This window comes from Stenella coeruleoalba (assembly GCF_951394435.1).
Source record: "Stenella coeruleoalba genome assembly, chromosome: 13".
NCBI lineage: Eukaryota > Metazoa > Chordata > Mammalia > Artiodactyla > Delphinidae > Stenella > Stenella coeruleoalba.
In genome coordinates this window covers 14,670,079-14,692,770 of record NC_137159.1, presented here as the reverse complement: position 1 = coordinate 14,692,770, position 22,692 = coordinate 14,670,079, and the positions used below count along the sequence as shown (strand labels likewise).

The window sequence follows — 22,692 nt, the reverse complement described above, 5'->3', positions numbered from 1 at the left end:
AGAAAAACCCCACCGGGTTTGGTGGGTCTGGGGATGGGAGTGAAGGACTGAAACCAGAAAGACAAAGATTCCAGTGGCTGCAGAGGTCAGAGCCCAAGGCCAGGGTCAAGGGTCTATCTTCTCTCAAACTGCTTAAAGCAACCACCACCAAGGAGGAACTTACTACCACAGAGAAAGGAGCCGCGAAGAGTGAAGGACCGTGTGCTGGTCCTCAGGGCAGCCTCCGGGAGGTGGGCTCGGGTGAGGGCCCACTAGTTTGCTCTTTATTTTCCCCCAGAATCTCCAGTGGGATGGCACTGGGACCGAAGGTCTGGGTAGTCGACCTCTGTCCCCTGCCAATAACAGTGGGCACCTACCTGCAAAGCTCTCACTTTGTGCCAGGCAGCTCTGAACGCTTTGCACATATATGCTCAATTAATCTTCACAACACCTCGGGAAGAAGGTACAATTGTTACTTCCATTCTACAGATGGGGAAAGGGAGGCACAGAGAGGTTCAGTGACTTGCCCAACGACACTCAGTTTGTAAGCGGCAGAGCTGGCACTGGAACCCAGGAAATCTGCCTCTAGAAGCTATTCTGCCTCTGTTATTAATAATAACCAAAGCTTCCATTTGACTGGTACCCCCTATGTGCCTGGGCCTGAATTCCCCACAGCAACGCAGCGGGCAACCTGCGGTGAGGTGACTTGAGATTCTCCCAGATGCTGCGTCTAAAACCAAAGCTTCCACGCTGCTCGGCCTCTTTAACTCGCTGCGTGACCGTGGGAAAGCCCGTTCCTTTTCAGAGCCTCAGTTTGCCTGGCGCTTAGCCCTTCTGCTCCTGGTCTCTCTGCTCCAGCAAGTGACCCGAGCGGATGGGGATGCGGTGCAGGGGGAGTGAGGGTCTCGGGCAACCCCAGAGCCTTTCCCTTCCCTCGTCGACCTACCCCCACCCCCGCCCCCCAGGAGAAGTCGCCATTCTGTTTCTTTCTCGATTGGCAAGCTGGGGTGGAGGGCTGGACGTGGAGGTGCTGGGTGCGGAAGGCGACGCTGCGTCACCGAGAGGTCAGCAAGGCCAGGGAGACAAGGCCCGGCTCTGATCTGGGGAAGGGCCGAAGGGCCTAGAGGGCACGTGCTCGGGAGCGGACTGTCCTCTGGGGACAGAGAAGCGCCCCGGACTTGAGGAGGGGGCGGGGAGGGAGAGTCAGAGGACCAGGTTCTGGGCAGAAGGGATGGGGGTGGGGGGAGGTGGAGAGGACGCGGACAAAGGAGGCGGCCAGCAGCCCAGCTGTTTTGAAAAATGCTTCCTGTTTCTTTAAAGGCGCTCGCGGCTCGGGCGGCCGGGGCTGGGGAGGCTGCGGCGGGAGCTGCCTCCTCTCCGGGCGGCGGCGCTGACTGATCTCGCGAATTGGGCTTCTGTGTAAACTGAGGCTAAACAAACACAGATGGAGCGCAGCGGGCGTTCTCCAGAAATGCTGGCACGGCGGCAGCGACTTCAGATGACACTCTGAGCGCTCCGGGAACGGACAGCCCGGCGGCTTCGCGGAGCCGGCGGCGCAGCTGCCCCGGACGAGGGGGAGAAAGGGAGGGAGGGAGGGAGGGAGCGAGCAGGGGGAGAGCTGGAGACTCCGAGGCGCTGAGCGCCGCGGCCGCCCGGGCAGAGCCGGCGCGCAGCGTGTAGAGCGAGCGCGGCGGGCGCGCTTCCCGGGCAGCCCCACGCCCCTGCCTTGCGCGCTGCCCGCGCCATGAAGCACATCCCGGTTCTCGAGGACGGGCCGTGGAAGACCGTGTGTGTGAAGGAGCTGAACGGCCTCAAGAAGCTCAAGAGGAAAGGCAAGGAGCCGGCGCGGCGCGCGAACGGCTATAAAACTTTCCGATTGGACTTGGAAGCGCCCGAGCACGGCGCCGCCGCCACCGACGGGCTGCGGGACAGGACCCAGCGGCTGCAGCCGGTCCCGGCCCCGGTGCCAGCCCGGGTGGCGCCGGCCGTTCCCTCAGGTGGGGGCGCGGACACGGCCGGGGAGCGCGGGGGCGCCCGGGCTCCGGAGGTCTTGGACGCGCGGAAACGCGGCTTCGCCCTGGGCGCAGTGGGGCCGGGACTCCCCACGCCGCCGCCACCGCCGCCGCCTCCAGCGCCCCAGGGCCAGGTACCTGGGGGTCCCGAGGCACAGCCTTTCCGGGAGGCCGGCCTACGTCCCCGCATCTTGCTGTGCGCACCGCCAGCACGCCCCACGCCGTCGGCGGCCCCTGCTCCCCCGGAGCCCTCAGTGCGCCCGGCTCCCCCCACGCGCCCTGGGGAAAGTTCTTACTCGTCAATTTCACACGTAATTTACAATAACCACCCGGATTCCTCCGCGTCGCCTAGGAAACGGCCAGGCGAAGCTACCGCCGCCTCCTCCGAGATCAAAGCCCTGCAGCAGACCCGGAGGCTCCTGGCGAACGCCAGGGAGCGGACGAGGGTGCACACCATCAGCGCAGCCTTCGAGGCGCTCAGGAAGCAGGTACCGGCTCCCAGCCACACACCCTCACTGCGCCCGGGTATGACTGCGGGAGTGGGTGGGTAAGTGGCTGGGGGACTTTAGGGAGGATGAGGGCGTGGGTAACCGGCAAGTTGTCCCCGCCCGGTCGGCCCCAGGGCCCAGACAGGTTTGGGTCCTCCTGGGGCAGTGACCTTTGCCACAGCGTTGGTACGGCTCTTAGTCTGCAAAGTCGGGGTGAAGGTTCGAGATCTCTGGCTCGGGCACGCCCTGGTTACAGCCACCCCCGTCCCCCCTGGGGTGACCCTGTCTGCGCGTCTGACTTCACCCCTCATAGTTCACTTTTATGGCAGCGAATATTCGTCTCCCGGGGTCCCTTGGGCGCGGTGGGGAGTGGAGAGGGGCAATGTGGGAATCTGTCTCCGGCGGGGAAAGGGGGAAGACCCTTACTCTTCTGGCAATTTGGCGTGGTCTTGGAGGCCCGGAACGCTGCGGAGGGGTGGTCCTGGCTTTGCCAGAACATAAGGGTCCCGCAGCCCGCGGGAACCTGTCAGCACCTCCTCAGCCCCCACCTCCCAGCAGGGATGCCCCTGAACTCAGGTTGCTTCTGCGCTCTGCACCCCTCGCTCCTGGTGTCCCTTAAGGACCCGGGGTACAAGCCTGAGCCCCCTCTGCAGGGGCGGCCTCAGGAATTGGCTGGAGAGGGCCTTTCCAGGAGATCCCCTCCACTGCTGCCGTTCGCCGCCCGCCGCATGCTGAAGCAGGCAGGTCTGCTGAGGGGACTGATTGGTTCGGGGAATCTTCAGAAACTAGTTCTGGGTGGGTTAGGGGCTTCTTAGTTTGGGGCAGGTGGGGGCTGTCTTCACCAGACACTGTCTTCTGGGGCCGATGGGAAAGAATATTTGTCCAAGAGTTACCCATAGTGGGGAGTGGCAGTTTTACAATTCCATTTAGACAAGATTGAGACTGCCCCGGGATTCTAGGCTGGGCATTTTCACAGAGCGGAGATCTAAGAAGAGTGTGGTAAGTGCCCCCTGCCCCCAGCCCACACAGGGCATGGGGAAGGGTTGGAGGGGGGGTGGATGTGACTGGTTTGAATGGTCAGGATTTTTGCTTGCTCTGCAGCTGACTTCCTGTGTGACTTCAGGAAAGTTACTTACCCTCTCTGGGCTTTAGCCAACAACAAAGGATTTCAGAAAACATGATCTTCTTTTTGGATCACACACTCTCCTCTTCCTCCTGTGGGTGGGGCAGGGAAGGTGCCTGTGTCCATCCATGGGAAGGGAATTAAACTCCTGGGGAAAAGAGTTTCTATGACTTTTGAGCCAAAGTGTCACATTTGGGCTTGAGTAAGATGATTGGTCAGTGAGGTGGAGTGGAGTGGAGGAGTCAGGTAACTGTCATAGACAGTTGGGACCTTGGGCAGTAGGCCCAGTGGAGAATTCAGTTTCACCCTCAGGCAGTGGCTCTGTGTCAGAGGGTGGCAGCCTGGAGGGCATCCTGCTACCTACCGCCCAGGATGGAAGGATGAGATGGCAGAGAGATGACTGTCCACCTGCTCACCTTGCAGCTAGGGCAACCCCTCTCAGATTGGGGAGGCCACGTGCCCAGAGCATCACAGCTGGTGAGAGGACGGTCAGGGCTGGCACCTAGGTCCTTTAACTGACAGTTCAGCGTCCTTTTTACTCCTCCAGCTGCCTCTTTCAGTTCCGAGAAAGTATTCACGGTCTCTGTGTGTTCAACTACATCTCATTTGTCCAGTGGCTTTAACCTCTTTCAGTAATAAATTCCATCTTATTTGATCTTAACATCCCTGTCGATTGAATTAGCTTTCCATTTAATGGAATGGAAAACTGGGGCCTGGAGAAAGAATGAAGGAAACGCTTCCAAGATCACCTAGTGGGTTAGGGAAGGTGACAGAAGTTTCTGGAATGCCCGCCTGGCCAAATGCTTCTCACAATGTCAGCTGTATCAGCGCTGTGGGCCCTGCGCTCGCAGTATTGTTAAGTCGGAAGGTGGATGTACACATGGCTGACTCTCTGAGATGAGATGGTTAATCGTGGTTTCCTTTCCCTTCCACCCTTCTTGTGCGGAAGTTCTATATAAGAGGGACAAATTCAGGGAGAAAGTGTGCACACACACACACACACACACACACACACACACAGGTACTAACAGCTGTACCTATACACACGATCAGTACTAGTGCCCAAGAGCACACACAAATGCGTGATCAGAAGCGCCTCCTCTGGTTTGTTCCCCCCCTTGCCCAGTCCATCTGTCCCTTCCCCAAAAAGGCTGCTGGTGGGCACCGGTCTATTGTCTGCGAGGGAAAGAAGTATCGCTAGGGCACACTCACCATGTCCACATCACAGCCTCCATCCGATGGGGAAAGTCCTGTGTCTCAGAGGCACTCCTTCCTCCTCTGGACCTCAGTATCCCACCTGTAGAAAGTGCGCACGTGAATACACACTCACACTCGTGTGCGTGTGTGTGTGTGTGTGCCCTTATCCAGGCAGGCTGTGACTCTGGATCTAGGCGTAGGCTTGACTGTCTGAAATGGACCCTGGGAAAGGAGGGTGAGGAAGAAGGATGGTTCTTCCTGAAATGAGGCCATGGCTGTTGCATCACCGAGGTCAGGTCTGGGGCTGTGGCTCTGGTCTGGGGCTTCATTTCTCTGAGCAGCTTCCTGGTACGGTGAAAAGAGCACTGGGCGGGGAGTCCGGAGGCCGGAGTTTGAGTTATACCTCTGCTGTATGCGTTCTGTGTGACCGTGGACAAGTCACTTTCCCTCTCTGAGCCTCAGTTGCTAAAGTTGGGAAACGGTGTTAATGCTTACCTCACACAGCGCTTCTCTGCAGAGAGCGCATGAAGAAAGGAATGGGGGCCGTAGGAGGAATGAACATTTCTCGAACGTCTGCAACGTCCTCAGGGCTGGGCAAAGGCCTTGACAGATGTAGAAATAAGAATTCTGTAATCATTTTAATAAGAATCATAGAAACTGCCATTTATCAGATGCTTCCTTTGTACTGGGTCGTGTGCTAAGCGTGTTATGCGTATTAGTTCATTTAATGAAGTAGGTATTGTTTCCACCCCCCCATCCCCCCCGCCCTCATTCCCACCCCTGTTTCACGGATGGTGAGGCCGAGGTTCAGGGAACTTCTGTAAGTTGGTGGAGGTCTCGCAGCCTTTGGCCACCGCATGAGGCCTCCTGGGTTTGCACTGCAGGCCTCCCCGGCCTGTCGTTCACTAGGCTCCGGGGTGCCGGCGCCCTCCCGCGCGTGGTGCAGTCACAGCCTGCGTGGCTGTGTGCCACTGTCATTGCAGAGCCTGGATTCGAATCGGAGTCAGCGAGTCGCTCCAGGGCCCAGGCTCCTGACGGCCCCGCTCTTCAGCCTGGTGACCACCCGGGAGCTGTCCACCCCCAGCAGGGGGAAGCCAGACAGTCTTCTGTGTTGTCCAACCCGTCATGCTCTCAACCAGGAAGGGAATGGGGTGGGGGCCGCTTGGCCGTGAGAAGTGCAGGTGGGGGAGAGGGAGGCCCCCGGCAGCGGGGCCAGGGGGTGCGTATGCGGGGCAGATGGTCAGGCCGCAGCACATGCCACCAGCCCAGCTGCTCGGGGCCCTCCCCGCCGCCTCACGTGAAGGCCATGTGTGCATAGCTGGGCCTGGCCCATGTGCAGGGCTGCTCCAGGCCGGGTGGGAGAGGGTCCAAGGGAAAGCCTGGCCTTGCTGGGCGGGTGAGGGGAGGGGCCAGAGCTGTGGGCCTCGGCCTCCCCCGCAGAACCTTCTGGTTCACAGGCTGTGCTCACCCTCGGGGCATCTGGTGTGTGTGCAGATCTATGCAGGTTTCCTCTCAGCATTGATGGAGGAATGGCAGCCGAGCCAGGCAGAGGCCTGGGGCAGCAAGGAGCAGCCCTCGGGACTTGCTGAAGTACCAAACCAGTGGCCCCTCCTCTGCTGCCCCTGGAGTGTCCCGGGGGATCCTCAGCAAGTGAACTCAGGATGGCCCAGGAGGGGGCATGAGGATGGTACCCCCAGCCCAGCACCTCCCTCAGTCTCAGACGCCATAGGATGCCAGGGGCCCATGGCCCCACTGCGACCTGTACCCCCTTCCTCAGGGAATGGGGGACGGACCTGCTTGCATCCAGATGGGAGAGGGTGATAAAAACCTCTCTCCTGCCCCCTCGCATCCACAGTCACCACGACAGTAGCTTGTTGAGCCTCATTGCACGGGGCGAGGTGCCTTACCTGGCCCTGTCGTGCCGCCTTCCCATTTCACAGATGGGGATGCTTACGGAGGTGGAGTGAGTGACCAGGATTTGTCCTGTCTGGCCCTGGGCCATGGCTCTTAACTACTCAGACCCAGGTTCTCAGGGTCCAGCCTCGTTGCTGTGTAGCAGGTTGGGATTTTGTTTAAATAGAACTTGACAAGGACCTTAAACAGCCCGTGTAGAGCGGCTTCATCCCAGGGAGCCAGCACTCACTGACATGAGCCGATTAGAGAAAAATTTCAGATGGGATCAAGTGCTCGGCTGTGTGCCGGGGATGCAGTGATGTTGGAGCTGTGTGGGTCCAGGAGTCTCGGTGGGCGTCTTGGGCTGGGTCTGAAGGGTGGGGTAGGAGTTGGCACAGAGGCAAGAGGGTGGAGGGCTTCCAGGCCTCCCCTGCATTGGCTGGTTGGTTCCTGGCTTTGCTTCTCTGTAGCGCCTCCCTACATCTGCCCATGGCGATTCCATTCTGAGGTAGCAGGTATTCTGATGCCCATTTTATTGGTGAGGAAACTGAGGTCCCCTATGGTTGCGGACCTAAGATCACGTGGATGGCCCGGAGTAGAGCTAGGTCCTCAGAATCCCAGGCCAGTGCCCTTCCTGCCTTTTCCCACTTGCTGGAGCCAGGAGAGGGTCCAGCTTGGGGTAGATGGGATGGAATCTTTTAGGGGCACTTGGGACCTGGTGAAAAATCCCCATACTGCACCTGCTCCTCTGAAGCGTAACGATTCTTGTGGGGTGAGCGTGAGGCAGGTCCTTTTCCTTTACAGGAAGATTTGCTGCCTGTCGGTAGCTGGAGCCGAGCGGCCCTGCTGCCTCCTTTGGCTTCTGTCCCCTGCCCAGGCTGAGCAGATGACTGCTGTGTGGTCTCCGGCAGGTGGTGGGATGGCTGGGCTCTGGGCCACGCTGTGGACGCTCAGAGAGGTAATGCACTAAGGCTGGGGTCCCGTGGAGTCCAGGACTCTCCATCCCCTGCTCAGAAGGGGGGGCTGCCCACCTCCCCACCATAGGCTATAGATGCTTATCCAAACCCCCAAGCCATCGCTTCTGGCTGATTGGAAAGAGCCCCGCTAAGTAAGGTGTGTGTTCAAGACCCAGCTCATCTTTCATCAGCTGAGAGATACAGGAAGTTCTTACGCTCCCTGGGCATCAAATGCTTCTCTGTAAAGTGGAAGTCGTCATTTCTACCTCATGGCGCTGTCGAAAGATGAATTATATTCACAATACCCAGCCCTCTGCCTGGCCTTAGTAGATCACAAGAAACAGCAAGGGGATGACCTAGTTCCAACAGTCATCCAGGGTACCCAGGCATTATTCCCGCTCTCCAGATAAGAAAACTGAGGCTCAGAGAGGTGAAGCTACCTGTCCAAAGTCACCCCGATGTTTGGGATTTAGACCAGCTCTTTCTGCCTTACCTTAACCTCCTAGAATCAGATCCTCATAGGCCAGGGTGCCTCTGAGCTGGGCTTTTGGGGGCCCAGCTCCTGCATCCTGGGCCGTGGGCACCAGCATCACCACCGCTGGTGGTGGGAGTTTGGAGAGCCCAGCGGCCAAGCCCCTGGTGGGAGTTTGGGGAGCCCGCCTTCCTTGGGCGATAAACACACGAGCTTCTGGCTCCAACCGGGTCTTAGCTGAGTGACCTGGGGCCCAATATGTCACCTCTCTGTTTCCTCATGTGCAGATGGGGTAACAATCTTTATTTGGGGGTAAGTTTCAATGGGCTGAAACTACCTGTGAATAGTGACCACGGTGCCAGGTAAACAACCAGAGCTCAGTAGATGGGTTGGTTTTTTTTTAAACTCCACAGTTGCTTCTTAATTTATTTTTGGCTGCATTGGGTCTTCGTTGCAGAGTGACGTAGGGCTTTCTCTAGTTGCGGCGAGCAGGGGCCACTCTTCGCTGCGGTGCACGGGCCTCTCATTGCGGCGGCTTCTCCCACTGCGGAGCATGGACTCCAGGCGTGCAGGCTTCAGTAGCTGTGGCGCATGGGCTTAGTTGCTCCGTGGCAAGTGGGATCTTCCCGGACCAGGACTTGAACCTGTGTCCCCTGCATTGGCAGGCAGATTCTTAACCACTGCGCCACAAGGGCAGCCCCCTCAATAGATGGTTTTCTTGTTAGACCTGGACTTTGACACAAGCAGTGGGACAGAGTGACAAATCTGGGGCAAAACTGGATCAGAACTTGGCACGGGAGCCCCTAGGTCAGCCTTGGCCTCACCTGTTGCTCGGTCGTCCCGCAATGACCCTGGATCCCCATGTGCAGATCCCTTCCAAGATCCCTGCTCCCTGCTGGCAGGGAAGCCCAGCTGCTCAGGGCCCAGGGCTCAAAGAGCTGGGTAACTCCCAGCATGGCCTCTGGGTAACAACACACTAGGGCCTGTGTCACAGAGCTGTGCCCAGTGTCCAGAGCCTCCACCAGGCAGGCACTCCCTCCCTGGGTGCAGGGGAGGCAGAGGTGCTAGGCTGGTCCCTGAGACCCATGCCCCTGCCCCAGGGAACTTTTCTGTGCCACAGACCTTGTTCATTTGTTCAGGCTGATAAAGCAGGATTCTCTGGACTCTGGATGAGAACAGGCAATGTGCATTGTTCTGCAGGCTTTTCTCAGATGGGTTTGGAGCTGTGGCCAGGACTGGGACGGGGAAGGGGAATGCACAGGAGTTGGTGGTCCCTGTGTCACCTCCCTGCCCCTCCCTGCATTTCCTGGCCTGGTGAAGGGCAACTCCTTGGCTGCTAGAGGATTTTTTTTTTTTTTTAACATCTTTATTGGAGTATAATTGCTTTACAATGGTGTGTTAGTTTCTGCTTTATAACAAAGTGAATCAGTTATACATATACATATGTTCCCATATCTCTTCCCTCTTGCGTCTCCCTCCCTATCCCACCCCTCCAGGCGGTCCCCTCCCACCGAGCTGGTTTCCCTGTGCTATGTAGCTGCTTCCCACTAGCTATCTACCTTACGTTTGGTAGTGTATATATGTCCATGCCACTCTCTCGCTTTGTCACAGCTTACCCTTCCCCCTCCCCATATCCTCAAGTCCATTCTCTAGTAGGTCTGTGTCTTTATTCCTGTCTTACCCCTAGGTTCTTCATGACATTTTTTTCCCCTTAAATTCCATATATATGTGTGCTAGAGGATTTTTGAAAGGTGACAGCAAACTTCACCTCAGGCCTGTGGTCTCAGGACCCCCAGGGGGTGGGGGATGAGCAGGCAGTATGTCCTGGCTCCAGATCTCCTGCTTCTCACCCTCTCTGGAGACCCTCTTTAGAGACCCTCTGCAACACCCACCGTAATAATGTCACTGACTTGTATCAGGCCCTACTATGTGCAGCACATATGCCATCTCCTTTAGTCCTTACCACGCTTTGTGGTCAGTCCTGTTAGCTATATGACAAGGACACCAAGGCTCAGAACGGTTATGTCTCTTGCCCAGGGTTTGTAGCTAGAGCCAGGAGTTAGCCCAGGTGACCAAAAGGTGTATGAGCTTCACCTCTGCACCAAATAACTAAATCTTTATCCTCAGAGAATTTTGGGAATTCCCTGGTAGTCCAGTGGTTAGGACTCCATGCTTCCACTGTAGGGGGCACGGGTTCAATCTCAGGTCCGGGAACTAAGATCCTACAAGCTGAGCGGTGTGGCCAAAAAGAAAAAGAGAGAGAGAGAGAGAGAGGGAGAGAGGGAGAGAGAGAACGGTTTTTGAACCCAGTTCTAAACCTTCTGGAGTCACCTGCTAGATATGGAGGGAGAGCGTTCATTTGTTCATTCATTCCCTCAGTCAACAAACCCTTTGGAGGCCGGTGATGGGCAGGACCAGGGCTAGGCTCTGCATACAGAGGCCTTCCCCTGACAGCTCACACAGAGACTGACCATGAAATGAGTCCCAGTAATCAGGAGTTAAGGACAGATGGCAGGCTATCAGAGCACCAGCAAGGGGAGGCAGCCCTAGTCCCCGGGGTAGGGTTGGGTGGGAGGTCAGGGAAAGCTGCTGGACGAAGTGAGCTTTAACGTGAGATCAAGATGTTGACGCGTTTAGGGTCCTCATCTGAAGCGGCTCTCTTGATCATGCTTTCTCGACCACAGCGCTGCTGACGTTTTGGGCTGAGTCATTCTTTGCTGTGGAGGCATCGTAGGATCCTGAGCATTGTACGATGTTTAGCGGCTTCCCTGGCCTCTGCCCACTACAGGCCAGTAGCCCCTCCCCGCCTGCTCCCCGGTGGTGACGATCAAGAGTGTCTGCAGACATTGCCAGCTGCCCCTTAGGGACGACATTGTCCCTGGTTGAGAACCGCTGGTTCAGAACAGTGCCCGGCGTGCTTGTTGAGTGGTCCCTGCAAGGCGCCCCACTCTCTGTGGGCTGAGGGTTAGTACCAGGTATCCGTGGTGGGGATGGACGCTGCGTGTAGATCCTGGAGAGCCGTAGAGAGGAGGATGCCGCAGCCTTGGCTGCAGCGCACGTTTGGGCCATTTAGGTGAACGTCGCGTCAGAGCAGCTGTATTGGTTAGCACCTGTCGGGTGGACTTTGTGGTGATGTCTCCGTGTTACGACACAGAACTCTGCTGCAGTCTTTGTAGCTTTTTGCTCAAGTAGCAGGAGCATTGGTGGACAATGTTAGAGACCCCATCGCTTCACGCATACAAATCCCTGTGCCATTAGTGAGTGTCTAGTTGGTGATGAACGTCAAGGCTGTCAAGTCTGGTTGGGGCTGTCCTGTTGCAATGCCCAGCAGCGCCCCAGGTCCAGAGGGCGGAAAGAAAAAGAGAAAAGCAAAAGAAAGCCAATCGTGTGTGGGCCCCCCAGCTGAGCACTGACACTTTGCTTCTGGTCTGTTCCCAGAGTCCCGGGCACCTAACTCTGCTCTGACGTTATAACATCCCTCTTGAGTGTAAGTTCTCTGATGGCAGACCCGAGTTATTATCTGTGGTCGGACCCCAAGTGCCCAGCAAGACAAGTGCCACTGAATGAGTAAATAGACCCTCAGAGCTAAAAAACATCGGTTCTCTCTGAGAGATTCCTTCTCAGGGAGGGAGGGGGGTGGAGCTCTGTCCTGGGGGAACTCACTGTGTTTCGTGCGCACTGACGTTCGGGCAAGAGCTAAGTCTCGGTTTCTTCCCCTGTGACGTGGGAACGTGGATGCCTCCCAAGGTGGTGAGTGTGGAAACGGCGGGTGCTCAGAACAGGGAATAAAATCCGGGTTGAGGGACTCGATGGGCCACCTCTGCCGCCCTGCAGTCCCCTGCCCGGCGGTGCAGATGTCCGTGAGAGGGACCCTACCCCTGCCTGGCTGAGGTGCCCCCAGGCCGTTCTCAGCAGAGAGCCTGGCAGCCCCTCCTGACGCCTTCTCACCCTCCAGGTGCCATGCTACTCATATGGGCAGAAGCTGTCCAAGCTGGCCATCCTGAGGATCGCCTGTAACTACATCCTGTCCCTGGCGCGGCTGGCCGACCTGGACTACAGCGCCGACCACAGCAACCTCAGCTTCTCCGAGTGCGTGCAGCGCTGCACCCGCACCCTGCAGGCCGAGGGCCGCGCCAAGAAGCGCAAGGTACGTGCCAGCCACGCAGGCGGCAGCCTCCTGGGAAGACAGAGAGGTGGGGACGGGAGCTTGGGCTTCCAGAGGGACCGGTGAGCTCGGCCCTTAGGAGCTTTGCTGGGGTTCGTGCCAGCTTCAGGGCTCCTCAGACCCCTGGGACTGTGTGTGACTCTGCTCCTGGGAACGGGGCTGCTGGGTACCTGGGACAGTCACCCTGGGCCTGCGTGTGTTCATCACTTAAATGAGGAGGACAGCTTATCTCTGAAGCTCTTTCTGGCCTTACGTGCTCTTAGGATGCATCCCCCATGCGACCCCTGATGGATGTCATATCAGGGTGAGATCTCCTGAACTGGTAACAGCCCAGGAGAGCCCTCTGGTGTGTTTCGGTAATGTGACTTGGCCTGTGGGTTACCTGAGGCCGCGTATTAAGGCACGTGATATTCATTCATTCGTTCTGAAGAGATTTGCTGAGCCCCAGCCATGTGCCGCGCTTGCCGGGCAGGGGTATAAAAATGATACACGTATGGTCGCAGCACCCCTGCAGGTCACAGGATGCTCAGAGACCCTCCTGCCTGTGGATAAGGGCAGAAGAGTGTAGGAAAGGAGGCACTGGAGGCCTGTGCTGGGGCAGGGGAAGGCCAGGCAGAGAGGGACAGGTGACCTCTCCTGCCCAAGGGAGTTGGAAAAGTCATCTTTGTGTAAGTGGTGTTTGAGCTGGACAACAAGGAGGTCACCGGGCAGATGAAGCAGGAACAGTATCTGAGGCAGAGGGAACAGCCTGTACAAAGCCTGATGTGTTTGGAGAAATACGGGCGGGAGGAAAGATGTCGGGCACAGCTTCGCTTCGCAGATGGCCTAGACTTCCAGCATTTCCAGTTGGGGGTCATTGCCAGGCTGTGTGGAGCAAGGCTCATGGCAACCCTCTGGATCTCTGTGCCCACGAGGCTAGAGGGAGAGAGACAGAGGGTGGGACCCAGTCTGCATCCATGAAGAGGGTAGAGGTGGTAAGAGATGCCTGACTCCCCTGGGCATCCAGGGATGGGGAGTGGGGGGGGGGTAGCCAAGTGGCTCTGGCATCCTCCATTCATTCCTTCCTACCACCTCCTCCTTCCTTCCTGGCCGGCCCCTCCCCGCATCCCTGACATTCCTCCCCCAGCCCCCCTTTCAAGGAGGCCCCTCTCTGGGTTCTCCAGGTTTCCCAGGGGCCCCTTCAAGAGGCTTGCAGCCAGGGAGGCCCTCTGTGGACTCTCCTGCCCACAGCAGGGAGGGCCCCGGCACGTCCCCACCGCCAGCCACTGCCGCTGCTGCGGCGATGGCACGTTGCGATCCTGGGAGTGATTTAATGTGGACCAATTAGATGAAATCTTCCTCAAGGGGTGAGAGAGGAAGCGCCACTGGCTGCTCGCAGGGCGGCTTTTCCTCTGGAAGGTGACGCGGGTAAATTAAGGGCGTGATTGATGGCCCCATGCAGCGCTCGGTGACAAAGGAGGGTTGTAAACTCTCGGTGAACTTCCCCTGGCGTTCGGTGGTGGTCGGTCGGAGGTGTGGATGGGCAGGATGGACAGGCGCCATTTCCCCCATCTCTGCCCCTCTTCCCCCTCCCCAAGTCCTCCCGTCAGCCACCAAAGGCCAGAGTGCTGGGTCCCCCTCCTTCCCTGTTCTTTGATTGGAGCAAGTGCCTGGGCTGGGGAGGAAACTAGACGCTTGGGAGGTGAGGGGGAAGAAGGGGGGTGGTGGGGTGATGATGCCCAGCAGAGACGAGCTTTTGGCTTCCCCTGAAATCACATCAAATCTAAGACACCTTAGAGACTATCTGGTCCAGCCTCCCCATTGTCCAGATTGGGAGACTGAGGTGTTAGATTGTGGGTAAGAGCATCAAACAGCCCTGAGTTCAAGGCCTGGCTCACCACCTACTAGCTGTATCATTTTGGACCCATTTCTTTACCTCTTCCTGCCTCAGTTTTCTCCTCAATAAACGGGGATGGTGGAAACATCAGAGATGTCCAAGGCCCTTTCTAGTCTGACTCTACGAGCAGAGGTCCTGCCTCACCTCTGAAGGGCAAGGGGCCCCTTGCATCCTGCAGCCCTTCCTGCCGAGCGGGCTGTCCTGAGGCTGCCATCTCCCGAGGACCATGCCTGCACAGCCACCGTTGCCCAGAGGACTTAGAGGGAGGGATGGGACAGGGTCTTGGGGCTGCTGGGGCATCTGAGGCCTCTTGGGCCCTGTAACTGCCCTGGTAGATTGGCGGATCACAGCACCACCCCACTCCTGGTGTGTGTGCCTTCCTGCATCTTTCACCATGCAGGTAGGTGAGTTTCAGGGATGCCCTCAGGGGTGGACTTCAGTGACCCGCCCAGTGGCCCTGAGTGCCTGGGATAGGCCATCCTGTTGTTAACCAGAACCAAGGGAGCTGGTGTCCCTGGAGACGCGTTCCTTCATTTGTTCATACATTCATTCGTTCAGTGTCTATCGAGCAGCGGCAGTGAGCTCCGTGTTGGGGAATCCCATCCTCAGCACGTGGGCACTGTGACGGGTATTTGCGATGGGGCGGGCTTGACCCTCCCTAGTCCCTGTGGACAGGGCAGGTGGATGTGAGGCTCAAATCAAGCCCCTGTTCCCCTCCCCTGCAGCCATTCAGGGCGGCCTGAGGGTTTGGGGATGGGAGTGAGTCAGGCTTACATTCTAATGGAGGATAAAGAAAGGAAGAAACTAGAAAACGATGCTGATGTCAGTGACCAGCTGAAAGGAAGTCTTTCATAAATGGTCATCACCAGTGCCACTGATGGCGCTCTGAGCTGTCCCACGGAACGCGGCTCTCTCACCGTTCATGTGCCCCAGAGGCTGGGCGACCCTTTTCCAGAACACCGCCTTGACAGACTGTACTCAGTGTTCCCTGATGAGCTGCCTTGTCCCTCCAGACCTGTGTTAAGAGTGGGATTTAAAGTGATCTTTCCTTACCCTCTAGGCCCCAGGCACATCCTTTTGCCTGTCTCAGCCCTTCCTTGCTGGGGGTGGGGACCTTGACGGGTGAGTCCTCTGTATCTGGACCTCACAGGAGGTGACTTTGAGGGTCCAGGGTCCGTTTGGAAGCCCTGGTCGTGCAGAGAGGCTCGTCGGAGGCTGCCAAGCGGAGAGACAGGTGGGAGGAGTGGAAGGGCTCTGCAGATCTCAGCTCGAGCTCCGGCTGCAGCCGGAGATAATGCACATTAAGCACCTGGCTCTGGGCCATGTTTCCGCAGCTCCTGTTTTTAAAGCAGCGACTCCTGGGAGCTTCTGAGGAGGAGAGAAGGGAAGAGAAGCAGAACTGTTCCACACCTGGGCAGGGTGGGCATTGCCGGGCCTGCGGGATAGGAGACGAGCAGTTTCCCACAGTCTAGGGCCCTGCCTTCCAGTGAATAATGATAATAATAATAATGACAGCGGCAGCAGCTACAAACACTGATGGCATAGCTTAAGCCCTGGCGGTAAATGGCCAGTAAGTTCCTGCCCCCAGGTTTCTCACAGGCCCCAGGTTGGCGGGGGTGGGGTGGGGGGAGAGATAAGTCCATTACGGTGCGCTGAGCTAAGGGCCCTACCAGACACCTGGGCACCGATTGGTGACCCCAGAGCTGTGGCTGTAGCCGTGTGTGCCAGCTGGGCAGGGAAGGCTGGCTCTGCAAGGCCAGAGGCTGCTTCTCACCCTGTGGGTGGTCCAGTGCCAGAGGAGGCAGTGAGGCTGGCATAGCTCGACCGCATCTTCTCTCTTCCTGCTGCTTTCTGGGTAGGGGAGGCTTTTCGTGGTGATGGCAGGTTCGAGGGTAGCCGGACCCCTGTTGGGAAGAACATCTTGGGTGCAGACTTCTGTACTTTTGGTGCTGGGGGCCAGCTGAGGTAGCACATTGGTTTTGGGTTGGGGGGTCAGTGGGAGCCGAGAGGGTTCTGTCTGGGTGGTTGAAACCAGGCCTCGGACAGGACCTGGTGGCACCTGCTCTCTCTGTGGTCTGTTCCGGAGCCCCAGAGTATGTGAGGCAGTCTCCAGCTCCTGCTCTGGCTGGATCCAGCCCCTCGTGTGCAGGGTCTCCTGCATCCCCAGAGTCCCCATTGAGGGACACTGTCCTGTCTCTGTCCCCACATGCCACGTACACAGTCACCCCCACTGGGGCTTTGGTCTCCACTTCTGTAAGGTGAGTTGACCCCAGAAGTGATTTCTAAGGCCCCTTCTGGTCAGACTTTCCGAACTGAGGTCACCTCAGCTCCTTTTTCTGTCTCAATGACAACAGGCGTTTACTCTCCCTTCCCCTCTGCCCATCACGGGCATTTCACACAGATCTGAAAGCTGCTCACAGAGACTGTCAGGACCCCAGTGCAGTGCACCCGGAGAATCCTGATACTACCTGACGTTCTTAGAGCCTGGATCCCACGCCAGGCGAGGTGCTGGGTGCTTAGTACTTCTGACAGATCACCCCGTTGACTCCTCCCGCCACCCCTTCAAGGTGGATCCTGACGTTGTCCCAGGAACAATGAATCTTAGGCTCAGAGGCCCGAGGAACTGGCCAGTAGGAGAGGTGCCCGGGGCTCCTATCACTTCCCTGTCCCGCCCCCCGCATGGAAATGGGGTGGTGAGAGGAGGTCCTGTTTCCACATCCTCCGAGCCATGTTACTGAGTTAAATACCATGTGCTTTCAAAGCCCATGGAGTCCGTCTATGCTGGGAAAGAAGGGGGGTGGGTGGGAAACCACCATTAAATTCCCTTCTTGTCATAAAAATGGATGCAATTTATTTTTTCTGGCATTCCAATTACATAGACGTTTGTCGCCAGCTGTTTGTTCCAACACGGAGTGTTCTCTCAGCTGCCGTTTCTCCTCTCTCGGTTGACACCGTTAGTCCACACGGCTGGCAGGGACTGGGATGGAGGGGTCGTGGGCTGGGGAGCCCCCCAGGTTAGCTTCCTTGGAACGCAGAACTTGGCCCTCTGCTGTTCGCCGGGTGGTCCCGAGGTGGGGGAGAGACTGGGGCACTGCTTTCCCCTCTCCTTTCACACTGTCTTCACCTCTTCCTCCTCTCCCCCGCTGACACGCACTCACAGACCCCACCCTTCTCCCCACCGTGCTGTGTATGAATGAAAACTTGGGGTCTCGGACAGTGAGAAGGGACCAACCTCTCCTGCTCAGAAAGTCAGAGACGTGCAAAGTCCCCTCTGATGCTCTAACCTCCAGGGCATCTCTTCGAGCCAGTGCCCCTCTGGAAACCCCTTCAGAGGCTCAGTGGTCCAGGATGCTACAGGTGGGTGTTGAGTTGAGAGAACCCTATAGTTCCTTTCAGTTCTCTCTGGTGCTGTCATTTAACTTTAAGGCACATACAACAGGGAGACCCTTGGCAAGACCACGAAGTAGGGGAAGTGTAGGCTTTGGCGCTGGAGACCTGGGTTTGAATCATGGCACTGGTACTTCCTACCCATGTGACCTTGGGTGTGTTACCTAACTTCTCTGATCCCCCGTTCTCTCGTGTGTAAAGTGTGAGCTTATAAACCTTCCTCGCCACCTTGCTGGAAGGATTAAAGGAGATCCAGTATGAGAAAGGGCTGGCCTTTTCTCAGTGCCAGAAGGGAAATCTCAGGAATTTACAGCCACAAGGTAACAACTTCATATGGAATCCCAGGAAGGATCATCTCAGCAAAGGGCAGTGCCTGGAATGGATGAATGACCAGACAAAGGGCAGATAAGGGCAAATAATTCTGAATGGGGGACTCCTGTTTGTCCGGCGTTCGGGACAAACCCCCTGGCCCTGCATCCTTAAAGGGGGGCGAGCACCTAGCCAGTCCAGAAATCCCTGGGCTTTCAAAGTTCACGGATTCATACCAAAGAACATGCATAACGTGTGGTTGTACGTGGTAATAATGCTAATAAACAGACTCTCACCAACAGTCGCGCTGACCGAGCGGGGGGTGCCCATTGCGTGCCGAGCACCTCCCATACTTTATCTCTACCCTTTATGCTGACCCCACAAGTTAGCACCACTTCCCCATTGCACGGAGGGGAAACTGAGGCCAAGAGAAGGGCAGTAGCTTGCCCAAGGCCATGCAGCGAGGAAGTGGTGGAGCTGCTTTGAGCCCGTGTCTCTTTGGTTCCAAACTCCGAGCTCTTCAGCCGCGCCCGGGCCCTGAAGCTCACATACCGCCCAGTAGGGTGGCCTGAGCCCGGAGACCCCCAGCAAATGCGGGTGCAGGGCCTTGTCAGGAGCAGCAGCTCTTATGTAAGCAGCCAGGCTGTGGCGCTTGCAGGCTCCATTGAGCCGCGGGGAGCCCACAGACCGCTGAGGGTGGCAAGGGGTGGGCCGGGCCGGTGGGGGTGGTGGTGTCAGCAGCCCCCCGCCCCCAGTGCCGCCGCCAGCGAGGCCTGACACGGGGTTAAGTTGCCCTGGCGGCCTCTGGCTGCAGCTGGGAGCGCGCCTGGTTCCCATTCGAGCGCTGTGGTTTTGATTAGCTGTTCCACAAGGCGGGCCTGGTGGCGAGGCCCTGGGAGCTCCGCTGGAACAGAGGGTCCCCCGCCCGGCCGCCGCGGCCCCCCCTCCTGGCAGCCCCAGACTCCAGATGTTCCGAGCGCTCGCTGGGAAGGCCTGCTGGCGCCACGGAGGGCAGAGGGCAGGGAAAGCACGCGAGCTGGAAGCCCAAGCACTCAGTCACCGCAGGCCCTGGCAGCCCGCCCAGCGCTCTGCTGGCACATTCCCCAGCTCTCCCCTGGCCATCTGTTCCCAAAAAACCCTTTCAGAGCCTCATCATCACTCAGGATACAACAGCACAAGCAGCTGGTTTGGAGGCAGCAGGGAAAACCGTGCAAAAGGTCCTTTGTGAGAGAGGAAACTCGCTTATGAATAACAGGGCTGGACGCCGTAAAAGTTGGCGGCTGGAATCCGTGTTTCTCAGGCGCCGCTGTTTTCTCCCGACTCTTTATCTCCGCTCTTTATTTGGTTTCCCCTTGTTTTCTTTTAATGGTGTTTCTTCCCCTTCTTGCACCAGTTGTGACTTTTCTTCCTCCTCTAAGGTGCCTGAAGGCCACCTAATTAGGTATCCTGGACGCTGCCGAACTGTTTTTCCTTCCCAAAGCTCTTAAAATGGGAGGCGGTTAGAAGTGACTGTTGTCATAAAACCTGGGCTGGAGGAGACGGGGCAGAAAGAAGGTGCCCGGGAGGGCACAGTGTGGGCAGGGCAGCAGAAAGTCATCAACCCGAGGGAGGGTCGGGGGCAGAGAGGGCGTGGAGACTGCCATCAACACATCGGAAGGCAACACGGAGACGCTCTGGGAGAGCAGTGGCGTTCATGAGACGCTCAGCGCCTGGCGCCCCAGCTGATTGCAGTATGACAGGAAGCCTTTTTTAAGAACCGCCGCCACCGCCAGAAACTTCTGGGAGACGTCTGCCTGGAATCTGGGCACCTCCTGGGAGCAGTCACCGGGTGGCCTGAGTGGGGCCCTTGGGCTGTGCTGGGGCAGGGCTGGCAGCTGGGAGGCCAGCATTGGCGGCGGTGGGGAGGGGAGGGCAAGGCCTGGCCACCTTCCTCACACCCCCTGGACCCCTGAGGGGGAGCTGAGAGTCAGGCCCAGGGCTGCCAGGTGGAGGTGGGGAGAGGGACACCTCCCAGGTGTCAGATGGGTGTGACCTCATGGGGGGTCACGGGGCAGGGGCAGGGGACTGGGGGCTTCCCCTTTCCTTTCTCAGTGCCGGCACCCCTTTTTCACTGCCTGCCCCGGCACTGTCCCGTGAGACCCAGAAGCTCGGCTGCCCCTCACCCCGGCAGTGGAAAAAGCCTGTCGTCCACATCGCCGTGGGTGGCCGGTCCTCACACGCTGAGGCTCGGGCTACGGAGGGCGTTTCTTCTGCGCTTTACTCAGGCGCCGTACTTCACTCCTTTCTCCTCTCTTCCCAGTTTCGGTTGGAGAAGTGGCAGCTCTGGCAGGACAAAATATATATAAGTTTATCACAATTTCAGGGCCATTCGTCTCCCCGTCTGCAGGGCTGGGCATGGGCCGAGGTCCCCCCTCCCTGCTAAGGCCTGGGTGGGCAGCTACCTATCTGGACTCTGAGGCTGGTCTCGTCTCTGCCCAGGGGCCTGCATAGCTGGGTGGCCTTGCTCAAGTGTCGTATCTGGGAGATGCCAGCCTGACTGCCCACCTATCCAGGGGTCAGTGGCACAAAGGATGTGAAACTGTTCTGTGAACTCTGTCCTCCCTCCCGTGTCTGCTGCCTGAGAAGCTGGTCCCCGTGGAGCCGAAGGTGAGGAGGGCCTGGGGAAGGAGGCGTGGCCGCTGGCCCCAGGCCCCTGGTGATGACGTGGGGTCTGACCAGTGACCAGAACTTGCTTTCCAGACCTGGAGCTTCCAGAGGAGCAGTGGGAGGAGAATGGAGGGCAGGGCTGCCCTCCCACTGCCCATTCTTGAGCGCCTGCCCCTGGCACAGTGGATCGCCTGGCACAGGGGGCGCCAGCAGGCCCTGGTTGTCCTTTTTCTACCTCCCCCTGCAGACTGGAGGCTGGTTCTAGGGGAAGGTATAAATCCCTGCCTTCCTGGCCTCCTAGTATAAACGTTTCTAGAGGGCGAAGCAGGAGCCTTTCCTGCCTTCACGGTGCTTAGTTCTCTGCCCAGACTTCACGGCCACCTGGGGCCTGGCCCTGCCGCCCAGCTGCTCCCTGGCACGGTTCATACCCACCTGAGCCCCTCCCAGCAGCTCTGCTGAAAGCCGGGTCTGACTGCCTCACTCCCCCTGCTCAGGACCCCTCAGGGGCTCTCCACAGGCCAAGGGTAGAGGCCAGACTCCCTTACAGGGCAGCTGCCCCTCCCCCTAAGTGACCTGGCTCCAGCCGGTCACTCCCGGTGTCCCAATTTACACTCCATCAACGCAGAACTCCTCGCCCAGAGGGGCTATTTTTGGCCTCTGTGCTCACGCCGTCCCTTCTGCCTGGAATGCCCTTCTACCCTGTCTGTCTGGCTAAGTCCTGCTCCTGGAAGCCCTCCCTGACCCCTACCCCAGCCTCCACCGCAGGGCCCCATAGCATGGCCACCTCCCTGCCCTTACCTTAGGGGGGTGTAGAGTCTAATTCAGGAGCGCATCCTATGATACAGTATGAAGTCATGATATATTATGTGATACTCCGTTATGTGATATTTGAGAGCTCATTTTATTGTGTTTTTAGGTGATATGTTACCTGATAAATTATGTGATATTAAAACTCTATACTACATTACCTTATGTCACACAATGTGTGTTTAGGACACCTCTCTAGCTAGACTGTCAGCCCTTTCATCTTTGTGTCCCAGCTCCTGGCACAGAGGAGGCTGCCAAGTAATGCACAGCGTTCCTTCCACGAAAATCCACACACGCTGGGGCTGAATATTCCTGAGCTGAAGGCAAAGACTCTAGGGAAGCGTGAACTAGGGGCTTTAGGACACAGACAGGGAAGTGCCCCTGGGCTCCCCCAGGCTCCTGTTTGGGGAGTTTGGGCTCTTGTTGCCTTGAATCAGTGCAGAGAGCTTTGCATTTCAGATCACAGAAACGCCTCTAGCAGCAGCTTAAACTAACAGGGCTCCTGTTTCTCACAGTTAGGAAAGGTGAAGTGAGGAGACTGTTCCCTGGCTCCAAGGCTCTGGTGATGCTAAGGCTTCGGGCTTCTTTCTTGGTCTTTACCTCATGACTGCACAGTGGCTGCCACAGCACTGAGTACTTCATCCACATGCTACATCCAAGGCAGGGCAGGGCCTTGCCGGGAAGAGCGTTTCTCCTCACCACTTCAGTCAGTCCTGTCCAGCCATCCCCTACCTGCCCTGGAAGAAGGGGTGCTCTCCCTGAAACCGAGGAGGAGATTGGGGCCTCTCATCTGGGAGGACAGTAGGGTAAACGGCCACGTGGCTCATCCTGGAAAGTTGACCCTGATTTTTGACAGAGTGGTTTTCTTCCCAATGGGGCTGACGGATGTCATCATAACCTCAACCACAGTGTCAGAACCCCATCTCTGCGAGTTTGCCTACTCCTCCCCCCAGCCCCGCAAAGTGAGGGCCAGTAGCCCTGTTTTCAGTTGACAGCACTGAGGTTCAGAGAACCTAGGTGACTAGGCCACTGGTGACCTGCTTCCTCTGCACAGTGCTTTTCAGTTTGCAGAGCCTTCTTATGCCTCTTACCCTCTTGAGTTTTGCAGTGACCTCCTGAGATCCACGTCACTAACCATGGGAGCTAGACGAGGAGGCTGGGACCCGGGGGGTGAAGTCACTCAGTGCCACACAGCTGGGTGGGGCCGGGCAGGACCTAGGCTCATCCAGCCCCGTGAAACAAGCGCTTCCGAATCTAGACCATCACTGCCCTCTGTTCTCCCAAGGTGAGGGGGTCTAGCAGTGACGCGGGTCTGTCTCAGCGCAGCCACTCATGAGCTTTGTCAGCTCGAGCACTTGCCTTCTCCAAGCTTCGCTTTCCTC

General features: G+C 57.7%; 1 protein-coding gene across 2 annotated transcripts in view; it reads left to right on the top strand.

Annotated features, from left to right (window-relative positions):
* The first annotated feature begins 1,594 nt into the window (after positions 1 to 1,594).
* ATOH8 (atonal bHLH transcription factor 8) overlaps positions 1,595 to 22,692 on the top strand; it is a 34,358-nt gene continuing 13,260 nt past the window's right edge. Inside the window, exons 1-3 of one of the 2 annotated variants that reach the window (XM_079941349.1) lie at positions 1,595 to 2,479; positions 12,076 to 12,267; positions 16,563 to 16,708. In XM_079941349.1, coding sequence (XP_079797475.1) covers positions 1,724 to 2,479; positions 12,076 to 12,267; positions 16,563 to 16,568 — 954 coding nt within the window. In that variant the 5' untranslated portion in view covers positions 1,595 to 1,723 and the 3' untranslated portion in view covers positions 16,569 to 16,708. Of the gene's footprint in view, positions 2,480 to 12,075; positions 12,268 to 16,562; positions 16,709 to 22,692 lie in introns of those variants that run through there. The other variant, XM_079941348.1, reaches the window with a different exon arrangement.